Source organism: Rhea americana, unplaced genomic scaffold (genome assembly GCF_003343005.1).
Source record: "Rhea americana isolate MKP2758 unplaced genomic scaffold, rheAme1 scaffold_0, whole genome shotgun sequence".
Classification (NCBI taxonomy): domain Eukaryota; kingdom Metazoa; phylum Chordata; class Aves; order Rheiformes; family Rheidae; genus Rhea; species Rhea americana.
Genome location: NW_028185037.1, coordinates 16,736,188 through 16,754,311, shown reverse-complemented (window position 1 = coordinate 16,754,311; position 18,124 = coordinate 16,736,188). Strand labels below are relative to the sequence as shown.

At 37.2% G+C, this 18,124-nt stretch overlaps 1 protein-coding gene across 1 annotated transcript in view; it reads left to right on the top strand.

The window, feature by feature from the left end:
• The first annotated feature begins 543 nt into the window (after positions 1 to 543).
• Positions 544 to 18,124, top strand: part of DNAAF11 (dynein axonemal assembly factor 11) — a 35,186-nt gene continuing 17,605 nt past the window's right edge. Inside the window, exons 1-7 of the mRNA XM_085318893.1 lie at positions 544 to 585; positions 3,563 to 3,730; positions 8,868 to 8,945; positions 11,037 to 11,209; positions 13,146 to 13,345; positions 14,403 to 14,582; positions 15,533 to 15,610. Of these exons, the coding sequence (XP_085175019.1) occupies positions 576 to 585; positions 3,563 to 3,730; positions 8,868 to 8,945; positions 11,037 to 11,209; positions 13,146 to 13,345; positions 14,403 to 14,582; positions 15,533 to 15,610 (887 nt within the window). The 5' untranslated portion in view covers positions 544 to 575. The remainder of the gene's footprint in view (positions 586 to 3,562; positions 3,731 to 8,867; positions 8,946 to 11,036; positions 11,210 to 13,145; positions 13,346 to 14,402; positions 14,583 to 15,532; positions 15,611 to 18,124) is intronic.

Genomic DNA, 18,124 nt, shown 5'->3' with positions numbered 1-18,124 from the left:
AGAGTTACACTGTGGTAAATCAGGCAGGTGAGAGCTGTCGGCAGACTGCAGGGAGGTGTAGTAACCACGCGCCCGGCAGGACATATGCCCGTTTGCCCTGATCCGCGGAGCAAGGCCTGTCCGTGGTGAGAGCCCTTCGGAGGCGAGGACGCGCGCGGCAGCAGGAGGCCGGCTCAGCGAGCCCGTGTGGTTCTGTACGACCTAAAAACGCGCGCTTTTGGCCCAAAATATGACAGGCAGAGTAGGCGRTAAGTCAGCAGGAGGAGCACGAGGAAAGTGTGTTACAGACGGGCCGGAGGAGGAGACGCTTCACGTGTGGTGGAGCCAAATGAAGGGGTCCGAAGCAGGGCGACGTGGTGGGACCCCCGCTCACTCCGAGATTATAAAATAAGCCGTTTTTCGCCCTGCGCAGRCGAGAGGAAGAGCCCCGGCGGGGAGGATGGGGGAACCTCTCCCCTCGCCGCCACAGAGATGGGGGGGGAGGGGGGGGGATCTTCCCGCCCCCCCGCCGCGTTGCCATGGCAGCGCGGCGCGTCCCGTAATGGCGGCGGCGGCGGCGCGGCGCTGAGGCGGCCATGGTGCGCAGTGAGTGTCACGGGCAGCCGCCGCCGCCCCTCCTTCCTTCCCGCCTGCGCCCCTGCCCCGGGGACGGACCCCTTGGTGGTGGTGGGGGGGGTCCCTTTCCAAGGGAGCCGCTTCAGGGGACCGTTGGGTTGGGCCTGGAGCTGCGAGTGTTGTCCCAGCCCTCCAATTATGAATATCCAGCACTCTGTGGAAATTCGTTATCATTRTCATTATCATTATTATTATTATTATTATTAGGGAGACTTAGCTGAAGCAGATGTTTCATCAGTAACACAGGAAAAATTAAAAAAAAAACACAAATGCAAATACTATATATATATATATATATATATATATATAAAGCCCTTGAGTGAAGTTAAAATCCATCTGTTTGGCATTTAAATTGACCGCTATTTACGAAACTGCGATTTTTAGAGGTGAAATAGTAGGGCCCCAAAGGCCGGGGGCTCACAGGCGCCAGGCRGGAGAGCAGCTCCGGAGGAAGGCCCCTGCTCTGCGGCCTGCGCCCTGGTCTCCTTCACCGTCTGCCAGGGGCGCGRGGCCCTTCCTTGCCGGCCTAAGGAACTGCCGCTAATAAACGTCTCACAACCCACTTTCATACTGAGAGGTGGCTCGTGAGCCAAAAGTTAGTTTTTCACACATCGCATCTCAGGATCTTTGAAAACAGAAGGTACCAGCCCTACGAATTAAAGATTTTTTTTTTCTGCTAGTGATAATATTCCTTGTTGCTATGCCTGATTTGGCCTGAACGCCTATCCAGAAAGGGTAACTTTATTATAGTGTCAGTGAAAAAAGTTTGTATTTTACCATTGACTTGGAAATTCTTTTTTCGCTTTTATTTCRAAGTTACTGCTTTGTTTTGCAGACATCCTGTGGTATGTTTCCCTCAGTCTTCTTAACTAGTACTAAACAGTAWACAAAGAGTCAAATATCCATTCAGATCCCTACAGCCAGTCTCCAGAATAGCTCTCTAAAGTGCCACTGTAGCTTCAAGAGCAAAGGATTGCCTTTGCTTTGCAAGCCATCCTGGAAATGAAAGTGGACATTTTTGTATAAGCATTGCAACAATCACTGCAAACTTCTTTTTGACAGCAAAAGGAAATCTGACTCTGTCCAGAGGAGTTTGTATGAAGGGTATACAGCATAATATCTCACAGATGTATGTGCATGTGTGTGTGCAGACTATGAAACAGTGATGTTTTCTTGCTTAAACTGTTTTTGCTGTTTACACTGGAAATACTAATCTGCCACTAAACACATTAGTGAGCAGGCCATTCGTTCTGTAATTTACAACAGATTTGYGAAGTACATTGTTAGAAATGCTGATGTTTTTCGTATTTTCTGTGAAGACTAAAATATTTAGTCATGATTATTGCCACTTTCCTATTTTCTCTGTTCATTTATTCGAATTAGATCAATAGGATGTTAACAGAAAGATGGTTATTTAGATGCACTACTACTCTCCGACACTTCTCCCCAAAACGCTTATCTCTCCCAGTATGTTGGCTTTATGTGCAGGCGAGTGTCCCTCTTAGATCATTTTCAATATAGTGACGTTTACCCAAAGTACAGTAAGAGCTCATTCTTCGGAGGGATCTCTGTAATGAAAATAGTAAGCTGAAAATAAGTAATATAAGCAATGTCAGACTTTCCCCAGAGATAAGGCAGCTCTCAGCAACGTTCATCCTACCACTGTGTGGTTAAGGGAGATTCTCTAGTCCTGTATGCGGGTCATGATCACTGTTAGAAAATTCTGTAWGTCATGTGTCAGCTGGAAATCTGTCAAACAGAACTAAGTGACTTTTTAGCAAGGGGGGATCTAGCCCTGGTCATCTGTGTGTAATAAATTATGTAAATTAACCTGTTTCAGCCCTTTCCCAAAGGCTGTAGATAGAGGAGCTACATTGACACATGAATTTTGGCTGTATTGTTCAATAGAATTTCCAGCTTTTAATAGATCAGTTGATGTGCACATGTGCTGCCATTTCAGGACCAATAATAAAAAGAGGCAAATTGACAAAACCTCCCTGAGATAAATAAGCCAAGAAAGAACATTTTTTTATTTAATTGCATGGCAGGGACAATTTGTTCTCATATATCTCTATATTTATATGTGCTTTTCATTTTATTTTTCTTCAGAAWATTTTTGAAAGGTTAATCTTCCTTAGGTAATAGCATCTAGTACAAGACTAAGCACTATTTCTCACAGATTTGTTTTACCTTCCTTATACTGAAGATCTTCATTGTTTGAAAGATTTCCTAGCATTAAATATTACTACATGAAAATTATGAACCAAGATCTTTGGTGATTTTTGGCCACTAAAACTATTTTGCTTGCTGCTCATGAGTTCATAGTACCTAAGAAATATTTAGGATTAAATTTTATCCTAACACAGACAGTTATAAGCACGAATCAGTTGTGGCTTTGCCTCAGAAAAGAAAAAAAAATATCAATTTTCAGCATTCATCCTGCTTATTTCTGTGCACACGGTGGTGGTGGAAGAATATGATGACACACAGTAGCTATTTTATTTTTATTTTTTTACAGCTATCTGTGATGTGAACATCTGGCACTATGAAATAAAAGGCCATAAAGCACTCCATTCCTTGTCTACATTAATTAGTCTGCAACCTGAAATATACTGAAAATAGTGAATGCTGGATTAATTTTTGCAAGGGCTGTATTATACTCTTGTAAGACTCAGCAGTTTTCATTYAGATTTTTGAATTTTACAAGTGGCCTCGGGCTGTTTAACAAATTAGGTATACTGTGGCAAATGGGCTAAAGTAGTTGGCACTTGCTGCCTCATGTAGCACGTTTTAATTTTATTGGTGTTTTTTCTGAATACCTATTTATTATGTTGGGACAAAAAATCTAAATGATTTCATAAGATGTTCTTAAGTCAGATGTTCTCAAGTCTTAAGGAAAAATAACTAAAAGAAGATCTTTTCCAGCGACATCTAATATTTCTTTCAGTCACTGAAGATCTTGTTAGAAGACGTGCGGAACATAACAACTGTGAGATTTTTTCACTGGAAGAAATCTCTTTACATCAGCAAGAAATAGAAAAACTAGAATATCTTGACAAATGGTGTCGAGATTTAAAAATTCTCTATCTTCAAAATAATCTAATTCCAAAAATTGGTAAGTATTTTCTGGGTATGTTTCTTTTAAAATGTAATTACATACATAATTCTAAAATCAGAAAAAAAAAAAACTGTTTAGTTATATTTAAAGGACATGCAGAGAGGAAAACTGCAGAAAATTTCTTTGTGGGTCTGTTCCTACAAGATTTTGAGCATCCTTGTTCTGTATTATTTTAATAGATTGCTAGGAAGCTCAAAAATTTCCAAGAAAAATTTTAAGTGAAAAAGATTCTCCTGAGATACAAGTCACTGAAATATAAGTCTAGAAGACATTTTACAGATGTATTAAGATTAATTTAAATTAATTTAAATAAAAAAGATAAGCATTTAATACTTACCATGAACTGTAATATCAGAGCACTAGCTTTCCATATGCTCATTTTTCAATTCTGTTTTTGTACATATGGATTGTTTTTGTTAACACTAGAATAATTTCATTCGAATAAAGCAATTGCCTTTGTGCATAAAGATAACTTCTGTGTCAGTGGTCCTCCTGTACTACTGGAGAAGCTATAACTTCATACGGCCAGTGTTTTGTGGTGTCGTAGAAAAGGCTCAAGTGTTTGCTAGGTGCTGCGCAGAAAGATACAAAGGAAGACCTTGGTCTGGAAAAGCTTAGTCTCTGCAAGTAGTGTGCAGATCAAGAAGGGAAATTCAGAAGTGCTCCGGAAAAATGTTAGCATATCCTTTTAGAGTTCCTTAAGAGGAAGAAAAAGATAAAATTTTAGGGTGAGATTCAAGACTCATTGTCAAAGACTTTAAGGACCTCTTGGTCCTGCCCTACCCTAGTGAAGCTTGTCAGGAAATTTGTAGGGAGTAGCTGTATTGGTAACATCTGCGTTTCTTACAGTGGACGAATATTTCCCAGATAGAACAAAATTTTTGAAACTGTTTTTTACTGCTCTATCCCATCAGAAGAAGACTAAAAGGTGGATTGAAGTASATTGAGGTAGATTGAGGTGGATTGAGAACTAGGTGGAAGGCAGAGCTCAGAGGGTTGTGATCAGTGGCACGGAGTCTACTTGGAGGCCTGTGGCTAGTGGCGTCCCCCAGGGCTCAGTCCTGGGTCCCATCCTGTTCAGCTTCTTCATCAATGACCTGGATGAGGGGATGGAGTGCCTCCTCAGCAAGTTTGCTGATGATACCAAGCTGGGAGGAGTGGCTGATACACCTGAAGGCTGTGCTGCCATTCAGAGAGACCTGGACAGGCTGGAGAGCTGAGCRGAGAGGAACCTCCTGAGGTTCMACAAGGGCAAGTGCMRAGTCCTGCACCTAGGGAGAAATAACCCTAGGCACCAGGACAAGCTGGGGGCTGACCTTSTGGAGAGCAGCTCTGCRGAGRAGGAGCTGGGAGTGCTGGTGGATGACAAGTTGACCATGAGCCGGCAATGTGCCCTTGTGGCCAAGAAGGCCAATGGTCTCCTGGGGTGCATTGGAAAGAGTGTTGCCGGCAGGTCGACGGGGGGTGATCCAGCCCCTCTCCTCAGCCCTGGGGAGGCCTCATCTGGAGTCCTGTGTCCAGTTCTGGGCTCCCCAGTATAAGAAGGACATGGAGCTACTGGAGAGAGTCCGGTGTAGYGCTACGAGGATGATSAGAGGGCTGGAGCACCTGCCCTATGAGGAATGACTGCGAGAGMTGGGTCTGTTTAGCCTGGGSAAGAGAAGACTGAGGGGGGATCTGATCAATGTGTACAAGCACCTGAAGGGAGGGTGTCAAGGGGAYGGGGACAAACTCTTTTCAGTTGTCCCGTGTGACAGGACAAGAGGCAATGGGCAGAAATTGAAGCACAGGAAGTTCCTCCTGASCRTRAGGGGGAATTTCTTCCCTGTGAGAGTGATGGAGCACTGGCACAGGTTGCCCAGAGAGGTTGTGGAGTCTCCTTCTCTGGAGATCTTCAAGGCCCATCTGGATGCAACCTTGTCTACCATGCTGTAGGTGAYCCTGCTGAGCGGGGAGGTTGGACTAGATGATCTCCAGAGGTCCCTTCCAACCTTACTGATTCTATGAGTCTATGAAAATGAATTCTTTTTCTCTCTTTTGCTATGTCCTTTAGACACAAGACTTCATGTCATTCTTTGATAACCCTCTTATTTCATTCCTTTGGATTAGTGTGATATAGCACACTAGTTTTCAGATTAATGCTTTTTGGGCACAAGATATTTTTGGCAATCTTATTTTCAAGAGATTCAGTCTTATTCTTATGTTACTGTAATCTAACTGTAGGAGTTGGAAGAGCATATAACTTCCAGATTCCATATGTTTCTGTATAATAACTACTTTCCAAGATAACACTTCCGTAACACACAAAAATTAAAAAATAGCACTATATGAGTGCTGATGAAAAGGTTTGCTGTTGGGGATTAGCTTGCAAAGTATTGAGATTAGGAAGTAGTTCTTCCTAGTGGCTACCAACCTTTCTGTGTGGTGCACACAGCAAATGTCAGGTCCAGAAACACTTCAAAATATCGTAGTTGTATGGTTTGTTTGAGATCTGCTAGGATGTCTCTCTCTTGTCTCTTAAAAGGGACAGGATGCAGTTGTAAAGATCGGACTTGCCTACTGATCAGATAATAAATTGTAAGCAATCCATGTGCACAGAAGGTATAGTTGCTCARCTGCTATGACTGCATGGATGAGGCCTTGTTTTCTTTTCTATAAACAGCAGGAAAAGGGGAAAAATGCAAGATACCATTGGGTTAAACACTATCTCTTTCATATCATCATGTGGACAGACGCTRCCATCATAGAAATACCCTAAAAAAAATGAACAGCCAGCCTAATATAAATGAGTCCTTGCTGAGAAATTAATTTCATTATGCCTTAGTGAATTATGAAAAATATATAATTCCAAGGTCTTAGTAAACTAGGTGATAGGATTCATATAATCTAACTTTAGATATATATGTCTAAGGCAGTTACTGTAGCCTCCTGCTATAACCAGTGGAGAGGAAAGGGCATATTTTTGAGAATRGTTTGGTTCACTGGTTTTAGACATCCAATTTAAGGTAAGATAGATTGGACCTTGAAGAGCCTATTTTTCTTTATTGATTATAGAAGAGTTTAGATGACTAACTCGGCTATAGACAGGATCTGAGTTGGTTAGATGAATCTCCCTATTTTAATTTCTTTGCTTGTCTCAGCAGGGACAGTATGTACAGTGATTAATCAGTGCAGCTTGTGAATTAGAATATGAGATAAACTTTGTGATTTTGTTAGGTGGGGTTTTTAGTCAGAAGATCTTTAGAGATTTTCACCTGTCACAAGTTATACGATGCGTCTTGTGTCCAGTTAGTATCTCAGATGGGTCTTGTATCTCARATAGTATTTGCATTTTTCACTCACTTTTGGAACTGGTGTGGTGAAGTTACTTGCTGCCAAGTTCCTTCTATACCTCCTTTGTACAGTTGAAAAGGAGTAAATGTTATCTGTTGTGACAGAACATGCGGAAGTTTGCTGACCTCCTCATTTCAATTGCTCATGGTGAAAATTGTACATTTCAGATCCATATTGGGGTRTTTAGGGGGTTACCTTTGAAAAACATTCAAAAAGAGAGAAGGATATACAGAATGTTCCTGTCCTTGACTGGCACCTGTCTACTGTCTTACATTTGGCAGAAACAGCAGCCCAGTGGATGTACTGGGTTAAATGTGTCCTTGCTGGTACTCTGGTTTTATCACCATGACACTAAAGAGATTTATATTTGTATTTATATGATATGTATATAGAGAGAGATATTTATTTATATTTAAAAAGACAAACTTCACCCCCCACACACTTTGCTCATCTATTTCTGTCAAATTGTCTTAATCTGTCGGGGATGGTTCTTGGATACATTCTCTGCTAAATTTTCTCCTTGTCTCAAAAAGTGTAAAACTTTTCCTCGTGCCCCATGTACTATTCCATTTTAACTGCCTTTCTGTCCGGCACATTTTTTTCTAGGATTAAACCATACTTTCTACTTCTGTTCTCCTCTGAGAGCAAACATCAAATGGTATCTCTTTCTCTCCTACAATGGTTTCCATTTAGCATATAGCATCCTAAAGCTTTAAAACTACATTGTGGGAGGAAGTGCTGCAGGGAAGAAAAGTGTCGTTTACGTGAACTCAGTATTACCAAAATGTCACTGTAACATCAGCCCTGAGGAATCAAAGAGGTAGACCAGTAATACTTGTTTTCTAAAAYGCTAGTGCGTTCCTCAGGGTGGTTTTTCAGGTTTGTGGCAGAAAAGCAGCTTGGTTTAAGTTATTGTTTTGTTCGCAATTACTTTTAACAGAATTGTCTTTTCTTGTGTCATTGGCGTGCTTCAATGACGCTAATGAAAACACAAAAGATGGAGGAGAACCCATAATTGTGGGCCAACCCACTCCTGCTCCTCAGTTAATTGTATATTTAAGATGATGCTAGCTGAAAATGACATTACCTGGTTTTTTATTTCCTTAAAACTTTTCTAATATCAGATATTTAAATAAATCCTAAAGTTATCAAAAAAACTGAATTGCCACAAAAATTTCAGCTGAAAAGGCAGCTTCCTAAACTAGATTCTTATTATAATATAGTCATACTGTTTTACAGATGACAACTTTTAGATACAATGAGTCTGTGTTGTGTAAAGGCTTTATTTAAAACAACTTTAATTCTGCCAAGTATCATACAATGTGGATGTATTCCTTAAGTTTCTGGTATTAGTGCTAAAGACAAAAGAACTTTAAAAACTAAGTATATACTAAGGAAGCCATTTTTTTTGTATCAAAGTGAATGTAAAACAATATAATTTATAAAACTTGACTAAAATATGGTCTGATATCCCTGAATTTCATGATGAATGGAAAGTTTCACCATGCTTTTGAGCAGTCCTCTGGTATCTGTACACTTACATTTTGGATTTCTGATAAAAAATGTGTTAATAGCCTTCTTTGTTCTTTTTTTTTTATTATTTTAATTTGCATTTTTCAGAAAACTTCCCCTTTTCATCTTGATAGTGAYATTTAAGAATATGCATCTGGTAGTCTAATACATATTCTGGTTTGTGCATCACATTTTTTGCTTTATTGTTTGCTAGAAGCAAAGAAAGGCAAGTAAAATCATTGTCCTTCCAATCAAGAGAACTGATATAACAGAAGTATATTTGTTACAGAAAATGTGGGCAAATTAAAGAAGCTTGAATATTTAAATTTAGCTTTGAACAACATTGAAAGAATTGAAAATCTGGAAGGTAAGATTTTTAAACAAAATATTTTGTCTTTTCATTTTGAAATACATGAATTGCAACCTAATGTAGGAGGATGGAAGTTACCAGATACACCTACTAGTAATGATACTTAGTTAATGCTCGGAAGGAGTCTTTAAATTTAGTGTACAGTGTTTTAGTTGTGCTGCTTTCTGGCAAATCCTTCCAATGTTGAAATTTTGTGATTGCAGTTTCTTGAAGTTATTTTAATTTTTACTCTTTGCATATTCTCCCACCACCGTTGCCATCTATGACATCTCTATTTGTTAATACCTAAAATAATAGAAATTTCAAAATTATTCCTGAACCCCATACAGAATTAGTATTTCCACACCATAAAGATAAGAATAGTCTCTGATATACGTTAATTAGAATACTGTAATTTTTTTTTTAATGCTGTGTAAACTGTAAAAAGTGTTTCTCTTGTAATGTTTCTTGACTGTGTGCAGATTGCATTAGCAGTCCGGAGTATTTTTGTGGAGTTTTTCAGATTATTATTTTCTCTGTTATTACGTGAGGTCTTGTCTGTTTTATCTCTATTTAACCCTTTATCCCATCAATATAATAACATGTACAAAGATCTAGCATTTCCCATGATCAAATTCTAAGGTTTAAAGCCATCTGTAAACACATGTTGTATTATCTGAATCATTCTGACTTGAGTTCTTTTTCCTTCTTGACCTTGCTTAGGCTAGTTGCTATAATTTTTTCAAATGTCCACATTGGTGAGGGAACAATGAGAAAAAAGGACTTTTTTTTTTCTTTTTTCTTTTTTTTTTTTTTTAACATTTAGCAAACTGGTTGAAGAAGATAGATTAAACCATATGGAAAAAATAACAAAACAGGTTAAACATGAGTCTTAAAAGCTGAAGATACAGGCAATACATTACATTTATTGAGCAACTTGCATTAGTTCTCATGCCAGTAAATTTTAAGTTCTTCTATCAGGCTGCACATTTATTACTGTAATTTGTAATTTACTTAGAAGTCAAAACCTTTGGGAGCACATCTTGCAACAAATTGGATTATTTAAACCCCCTAGTAAATCATTTTGAATTGTTTATTCTCTTTCAGCTCCATTACACATAAAATACTTGCCAAATAGACCTGCAAAGAAAAAGATGTGGCTACAGTGATGAGTACAACAGTTAAGCTCGTGCTTAGCTGAACGTTTTTATTCTTAAAATAAAGGTTATTCTTGGATAGAGTCTGATAAAAGGAGAGTCTGAGAAATTTTTTTAAGTATTTTTCAGATGATTTAGCTTTGGTCCTAAAAAAAAAAAAAAAAGGAAAGAAAAGCCCCAATACTCCCCAAACTTGCATAATTATTGTAGTCAAGAAAGACAATGAATGATGGAGGAAACTTTCTGGGGATTTGAAGTTCCCCACTGACAGTTCATTCTTGTAGTTCATCTTTCAATAACCTGATTGTCCATTTTATTAGATAAGCTGGAGTTTATGTTTGAAATAATTGGTTATAAATCACATGTTCTTGCCATTTAAACAGTGATAAAACATTCATGACAATGGTTGAGTTCTTGAAGTATAAAACATTTGGAGTGAATTTACAGAAAACATAATTTCAGTGCCTGAATGATGTTAGCTAAGATTAACTCTGCTGAAACAATTAAACACTCATTTAGCCACATGGGAAAGATGCAGTTGAGGAAGGGAACCCTCCTCAGACTGAAGTTAACTTATTTATAAATGAAATGTTTAATAGTTGATCTAGTGTACAATCACTAACCACAAGGTTTTGATAGTGATAAAATTAATCATAAGTTTTCATATTTTGTATTTTAGGCACATTTTTTCTCTATATAAAAACTGTGATGTCAAAAAGTCATAGCTGTGAATCACTCTCCCACTTCTAGCTTGGAAAAGATGTATACTGATACTATGAAGTTAGTTTACACAAGACAAATGCAGGCAACAGTGTTATTGCCAATCAAATCTGTGGGTGCCTGTGTGTGTGCATGTGCRTGTGTGTGTGCATGCATGTATATGTATGTGTATGTTTATGTATGTGTGGTATATATATTTATATTATGCACAGAATGAATAATGATTTTTCAGGCTGTGAAGAGCTGAAGAAACTTGACCTGACAGCAAATTTTATTGGTGAACTCTCCAGTGTTGAAGTCCTAAAATATAACATACATCTGAAGGAACTGTTTCTAGTGGGGAACCCATGTACAGAATTTGAAGGTTATAGACAATTTGTGGTCGCAACTCTTCATCAACTGAAAGTAAGATTTTTAAAACTATATTTTATTTATGTCTAAATCAGTAACGAGTAATCATAAATGATGCATTTTCCTTTAATGATAGCATAGGCCTCATCTCAAGTCCTGTGTCCAGTTCTGGGCTCCCCAGTATAAGAGAGACATGGAGYTACTGGAGAGAGTCCGGTGTAGCGCTACGAGGATGATCAGAGGGCTGGAGCACCTGCCCTGTGAGGAACGGCTGCGAGAGCTGGGCCTCTTCAGCCTGGGGAAGAGAAGMCTGAGGGGGGATCTGATCAATGTGTACAAGCACCTGAAGGGAGGGTGTCAAGGGRACGGGGACAAACTCTTTTCAGTTGTCCCATGCGACAGGACAAGAGGCAATGGGCAGAAATGGAAGCACGGGAAGTTCYGCCTGACCGTGAGGGGGAATTTCTTCCCTGTGAGAGTGACGGAGCCTTGGCACAGGTTGCCCAGAGAGGTTGTGGAGTCTCCTCTGGAGATCTTCAAAGTCTGCCTGGATGCAACCCTGCCTGCCATGCTCTAGGTGACCCTGCTTGAGCAGGGGGTTGGACTAGATGATCTCCAGAGGTCCCTTCCAACCTTACTGATTCTATGATTCTATGATTGACTAAACATACTCATACAAAAAACAAAGTAAATGCATTAGGGAAGAATACTAAGACAACTTTGCTTACTGTCTACAGGATAGTACACAATACTGTTCACGGAATATTTCTGACCTTTTGCTCATATATTTTTTCTTTTAATTCAAAATRTATTTTTAAATTATTTTCATGACTGCAGAAAGTTACCAGTTTATTGGTACTGTACCTTTAAATCTTTTGTGAAAGCCAATACAAGGATAGAAGTTGATGGTAAAAAAAAAGCACTAGATTACAGTGCTTGTAAATAGATACTTTGAGAATGAGGTTTTGTGAAAAGAGTGAGCTGAGCTAATGACTTCCTGAAATATGGTCGCAGATTTTTCTTGGAGGAGCACTGGCACTTAGCAAACTTCTTACAGTGTAGATTCAACTCACTTTGTTGGCAGTACACTAACACAGCAAAATAATTTTCTAATAGTTTTGTAAGTGGAATCAAGGTGAGATGAACACCAGAAATGGCTCAAGGAACACCAGGAATGGCTCAGAGAAGGCAAAGGAATCCCCCCATTTAGCAGCAGCAGGCCATTAATTGACCCAACTGTTTTATGAAACCTGAACAACCATATGAACTGTTATATAGTTATTGTAAAAGATAACATATCTAAGCAAATCTTCCCATATGAGACCATTAATTTAAAGGAAAAGAATCATTTTATCTTGTATATACTGAGAAGTTTTTACACAAAAATAAAAAAGACAATAACACTTTCACAGAATATATGCTAAGAAGGGCATCATTATCTTGAGTAAGCTCTTTCTGCTGTGCATGTTTGGGAACTTTGGGATATTTCCTGAAAAATCAAATAACTTTCAAAATTTTTTTTCCTGAAAAGACAGCCTATTAATAAATATATGTGGTGTTCTCAATAGTGTGTTACAAAAATTGATTGAATTTAAATAATGCTACCAGGATGAGCAATGAAATAGTCACAGTATTTTTGAAGATGTGAAGGTTTAGGGAAAAGTGTAAATGGCAAGAAGAGAGGTCTAAATGGCAAGAGGCATGGAGAGAGGTTAGTCTACTACTTAGTCTAATTAGACAAACTGAAGTTGTTATAAAATGCGAAAAAACAGCTTTCAGGCACACAATATTATCTTTAGGCACACAGTAGTAATAGTCTCAATTTTTTTCTAATACAAGTAGAGCTACGCTGTGGATTACTTTTGAAAGGCATATTTTAGTTTTCTRAAGAAAGTCATCTGTCAAAAGCAAGCTAATGTTTAATGGATTTATTGATTTGAATACATATAAAGTTTCTCATTTACCTCTTTTTTTTTTTCTCACTGGGAAGTGTCTGGATAGTAAAGAAATAGAACGATCTGAGAGGATTCGAGCAGTTCAAAACTATCCACAAGTGAAGCAGAAAATCAGAGAACAGGAAAAAGCTTACCTTCTCAAAAGAGCCAGAGAGAAAGAAGATGCTCTAAGAAGGATGCAAGAAAGGAAGGACAAAAAAGAAAAACAAACAGAATCTAAGCTTGGAATTGACAGGTAAACAGTAACCAACAATGTTTTTAAAAAGATACCTTTCTTATAACATTTTTTTCTCCTCATGCATTTTTATCTCTAATGAAAAATATAACTAACTACAGACTTGCAGACAGTACAACAGAATTTTTGTCCCAGAATTACAAGCTAACTTTTACCAAAGTAGTACGATTGATAGTTTCCTCCAGTAGGAGAGCTGGAAATTGCTATGTAAAGCAATGCATATTTTCCAGTGGTTCCGGAGAAAGCCATGGTTCACCTGTAATTTCTATTGCTTTAGCATTATTAGGTCTTAAGAGTGAAACAGGATATTACAGATCCTTTGAGGCTATGGGATTTTGATTCCTACATTTCTTTTACCTAGTATTATTAAAATTAACTAGACAGTACAAGAATTTATATCTGGGGTCATCTTTCACTGCAGTTGCCATTCATCTTATTTTTAGTCCAATAGAGTCTAAGTTTCATAGAGATGGTTATGGAATTTACTATCATAAATTACAAACGTATCATGAATTTAGATTTAACCCTGTATAGATACAGAATTTCTGAAGATTGCTGGGGCTTATGGCTAAAGGAAAAGAGGTTCAGGTTCTGAAAACAACACTTGAGGAAATGCCTAAGTAAAAAGTTGCTATCCTATAAACTTCTGTTCTGCTGCTGCCTACAGTTGGGAATACTTAATCATCACAGGGACTGCAGGTTTTCTTTCACCTTGTAATTGTGAAGGCATCTGAAAATTCTGCCCCTGAAATTCTTCTGATGAAATATCTTTAGGCTTTCAAAGCATCACTGTAGTGTCATTTCTTAGTTGAGTTAATGAAATACATTCCATCTAAATATTTCCATTAGCAGTAAAGTTCCTTGTAGGATTTTTTTTTTTTTGATCAATGAAAGAAGACCAGAGTCTTCTATTGTAAATCTCTCAGATACTGTTACAGCTCAAGAGAAATTACACAGCTATATACATTGAGGTAAAAACAAATATTCTTCCAAGAATTCATTAGCAGCTATTATTCCATCATTTTATTAGAATAATATTCCATGTGATCTTGTATAGCCCAGACTACCTACGTGACAATGAAAACCATCGGTCGGAAATAGAGCAGCAAACATGGGAAGAAGTTGCAGATGAAGAAGACAGAAGATTTTGGGAGGAGCCTACACCGTATACGCCAGAATCTAGATTAGAAACTCACAGATACATTGAAGAAAAAAGGAGAGCTAAAGATAGTATCAGGTATATATTTTTGATATATTCTTTGACTTGAAGAAGTGGAATTTTGAAAGGAAAAGGGAAGAGGTAAACACCTATTTTGCAATGAATATCACTGAGAACTAGCAGCTTGATTCCCTGTTACTTTTGAAAATGTGCTTATAAAATAGAAATAGACTGTTCCTTTTATTTTATTCCATTTTCTAAAATATATGTATGATACCTGTTATTTTGTTTTCCTTCAAATAAATTTTTTTAAATATAACTTTTCTTCAACTACATTTTATGGACTTTAGAAATGTCCCTGTTCTGTCAGCTAACTAAGAAGTTTCTTGCAGTTTAATGCTTAATCTTGTTAAAAGCATTTATCAGGAGTGCAGATTGTATTATATAAAAGCCCTAAAGGCCAGTCTACATTTTTTTTCCCCCTATGGAAGTGACATTTCAGACACTATTTCTATGTATCTTACAATTTTTTTCACATATTTTATCAAAGATACCTATCCTGAGTAATAAGACTCTTCATATTATCTATTGGTACAGTGAAGCTGAAGGTGCTTGGCCCCGGTAATGCTTTACATTTTTTTAAGGTTGCCACTAGTTTTGGTGATCACTGAGAATCAATACATTCATTACCAAAAAAGTTATTTTATTGCTACCAAGCTTAAGTCATTTCCATAAACAAAGTAGTGTGCCCCTCTCTCCTTCTCTCACTTCCTTCCTTCCTTCCTTCCCTCCTTCTTCCCTTCCTCCCTTTCTTCTTCTCTTTATAAAGTATTTGCTCATCTTTAGATGATGCTTTTAATGTACAATTAGACATTTCATGTTACCTTTCTGTTTTTGAAATAACTTGTATCTTTAAAATCAAATATCAGGTAATACTTAGTCTATTGTCACCCTCTTCTTTCTTTTTTGCTGTTCAACATAGAAGATGAGAATGTACCAAAATATTTTTTTCTTTCTGCTTTTTTAAGGGAGTCAAAAAAGAAAGAGAAGCCACTTCGGACTTTAGTCACCACAGAAGGAAAAGCTCTGAATGTAAATGAGCCTAAGTATGTAAGGAAAACAATGCTATGAAAAAGTAAACCAATACTATTGTCTTTGTATTTGTTTTGGTCAAATATTTCAAGATATAAGACAATACAAAATTAGGAGGACCGACAGATTCTAATGTGCAGTATTATATTCCTACTGAGAAGTGATTGAACTGAAATTACATTCACAGGCTAGAGAAAGAATTAGTTTTCAGTAATTAAACTGTTGAAGGGTATTTAATTTACTATCTTCACCTCTGATAGTTGAAGAACTTGTGTTTTGTCAAAGACATAATGTATTTTACTCTTTTCCCTTCTATGGTAAGGTTCTCTTTCTTTGAGCATCTTGCTAATAGCAGAAAAAGTTTAACTGAAGTCTGACTGTTAAAGATAAATGTGTATGAGTAGCCACTTTAAATGTGGAAAAATATGTCCAAGTACTATTTCTGGACAAAACCATTCTGTCCTCTGATGATAATTAGAGACCTGGCAGAATTCAGCATGGTATGTAATTCCCTTGTTTTGTGTGAGATCCTTTCTTTGACACTGTGAATGGGGTCTGTAACAAGGGTATCTAGTGCTATGGGAAAATCTCTCAAGTTTTATTGTTGACAAAGGCACTAGGACATTCAGGTGTTTTAGAAAGAGTTTCCAGAGACATCAGCCATATGTTATCATTGGTTTCATTGGAACCATGCTTTCTTTTTCTAACGGAAAACAGGAGACCGAGTGCAGACCTTGCTTCCTTCTAGTGGCTTCCCAAACAGCCTCCTACAGGAGGCTGTGATCCAACAGTGGGCTATGAAAGGAGATATATCCTGTTTCCTGTCCTCTGAATAGGTTTTTCCATCTTAAGATTGACTTAGCTGCAAAAACTGAAGCTAAAAACATGTTTTAAATTAGTATGAGGAACACTTTTGAAATCTTGGAATTTTATAAATCCATATAAATTTAAGGGCTTCAAAGACTAGCATTATAAAATTAATGCATATTTTTGTTGGTGTAGGTAAAATTAAAGATAGTGACTGGAGAGCTTGTGTTTATTCCAACTATACCAAAATATGTTTACCATTATATTTAAGTACATTTTTTGCAAAAATGTGTTGACAGAAAGACAAAAAAGGATAATTTTCTAGTTCAAAGACAAGCATAGAATAGATTGAATTGTGTTGATAGGATTTAATTGTGATTCTAAAAAGCAAAGACATTTAGAATAAAGCTGTACTTGTTTCTTTGGAAGAAATATGATCCCACAGAGTTCATTGTTCATATCACTACTGTTCATTTCACTTGGGTCTTCTGGATTAGAATTTACTGTGTGGATTGTCTAAGTAAAGCCAGATGAGCCAATTTATACTGATATGGCTGCAACAAGAATATCACAGCTCTTTAATTCAGTGCAGTCAGGCAGTATATTAGAGACATGAATTAAGAGTTGCTACTCGGTGGATGACACTCTCCAAAATTTTTGCTTTATAGCCAAAGTCTAGTAAAGCAATGTCCAAACCACCTAATGTTCTTTTTGTAAATTAGCAAGAGGGATAACTGCCTGGTATTCAGAAAAGAAGGCTACTTCTCTTCCTTGTTTCTAGCTAAGCTTCCCTCAAGAAAATGTTACAATTCTCTTCTCATTTTTACCCTTCATGTTTTAGTGAATTCTCTTCAAAATCTGTATTGTTGTAAGAGAAAGCATGAATGTGAAACAAAGCTGTTTTCTATTCTTCTTTGCAATTTTCCATTAAGAAATATTCATAAAATGAAAGCTCCATAAGCCTTCCTGCAGGCTCAGTATATCAGAATACAGTAGAGCAAAGAATAAAAAGTATATATAGCAAATATTTATATTGATGAGAAACTTTAGCCAAACTTAACATCTCAACTTTTTTCTGTTTTTTGAACCCAAATCTAAGTATTTTAATATTCTTTAATATACCAGATAAATTAAACTAAATTGAACCTAATCCTAAAGTAACCCTAAGGATCTAATCTCTAAGTGGTTTTTAGTCTGAGATTTTCTCTGCTTTTGGGTGTTTGAGTGCTTGAGCAGACTTTGTAAGTCTTTATAGACTTTATCTCCTTACAGATAGTAATAGATGTGATTTTCAATTTATAGTTGGTAAGATTCTTTCACAATTTTAAGAACTCAGCCAGCAGATCCTAAACACGTATCTAACATGATCTACAGTCTCATTTTAAAAAAATGTTTTAAAGTTTATAGAAACAAGTATGTTGCGCAAACCACTCTTTACTTTGGAAATATATAGGCATACATTTATTATGCTATGAACAGTTTAGTTGCCATGAACAAATACGCAGATTTTTTTACAAATTATAAGGTTAGAATTACTGAGTTCTAGGATCTTCATGCTTTTTCTGACAGCATTAATACAACTGACAGATTTCAGCAGCAGGTGTCTCTCTTTCTGCATTGACAGTCTGATTTTAATTTAACTCACCTTCAGCAGTATTTTTATTTCTGTTTCTTGGGGATTGAGTGGGGAGAATAGAAAACTAATGTCAGACTGACCCTGG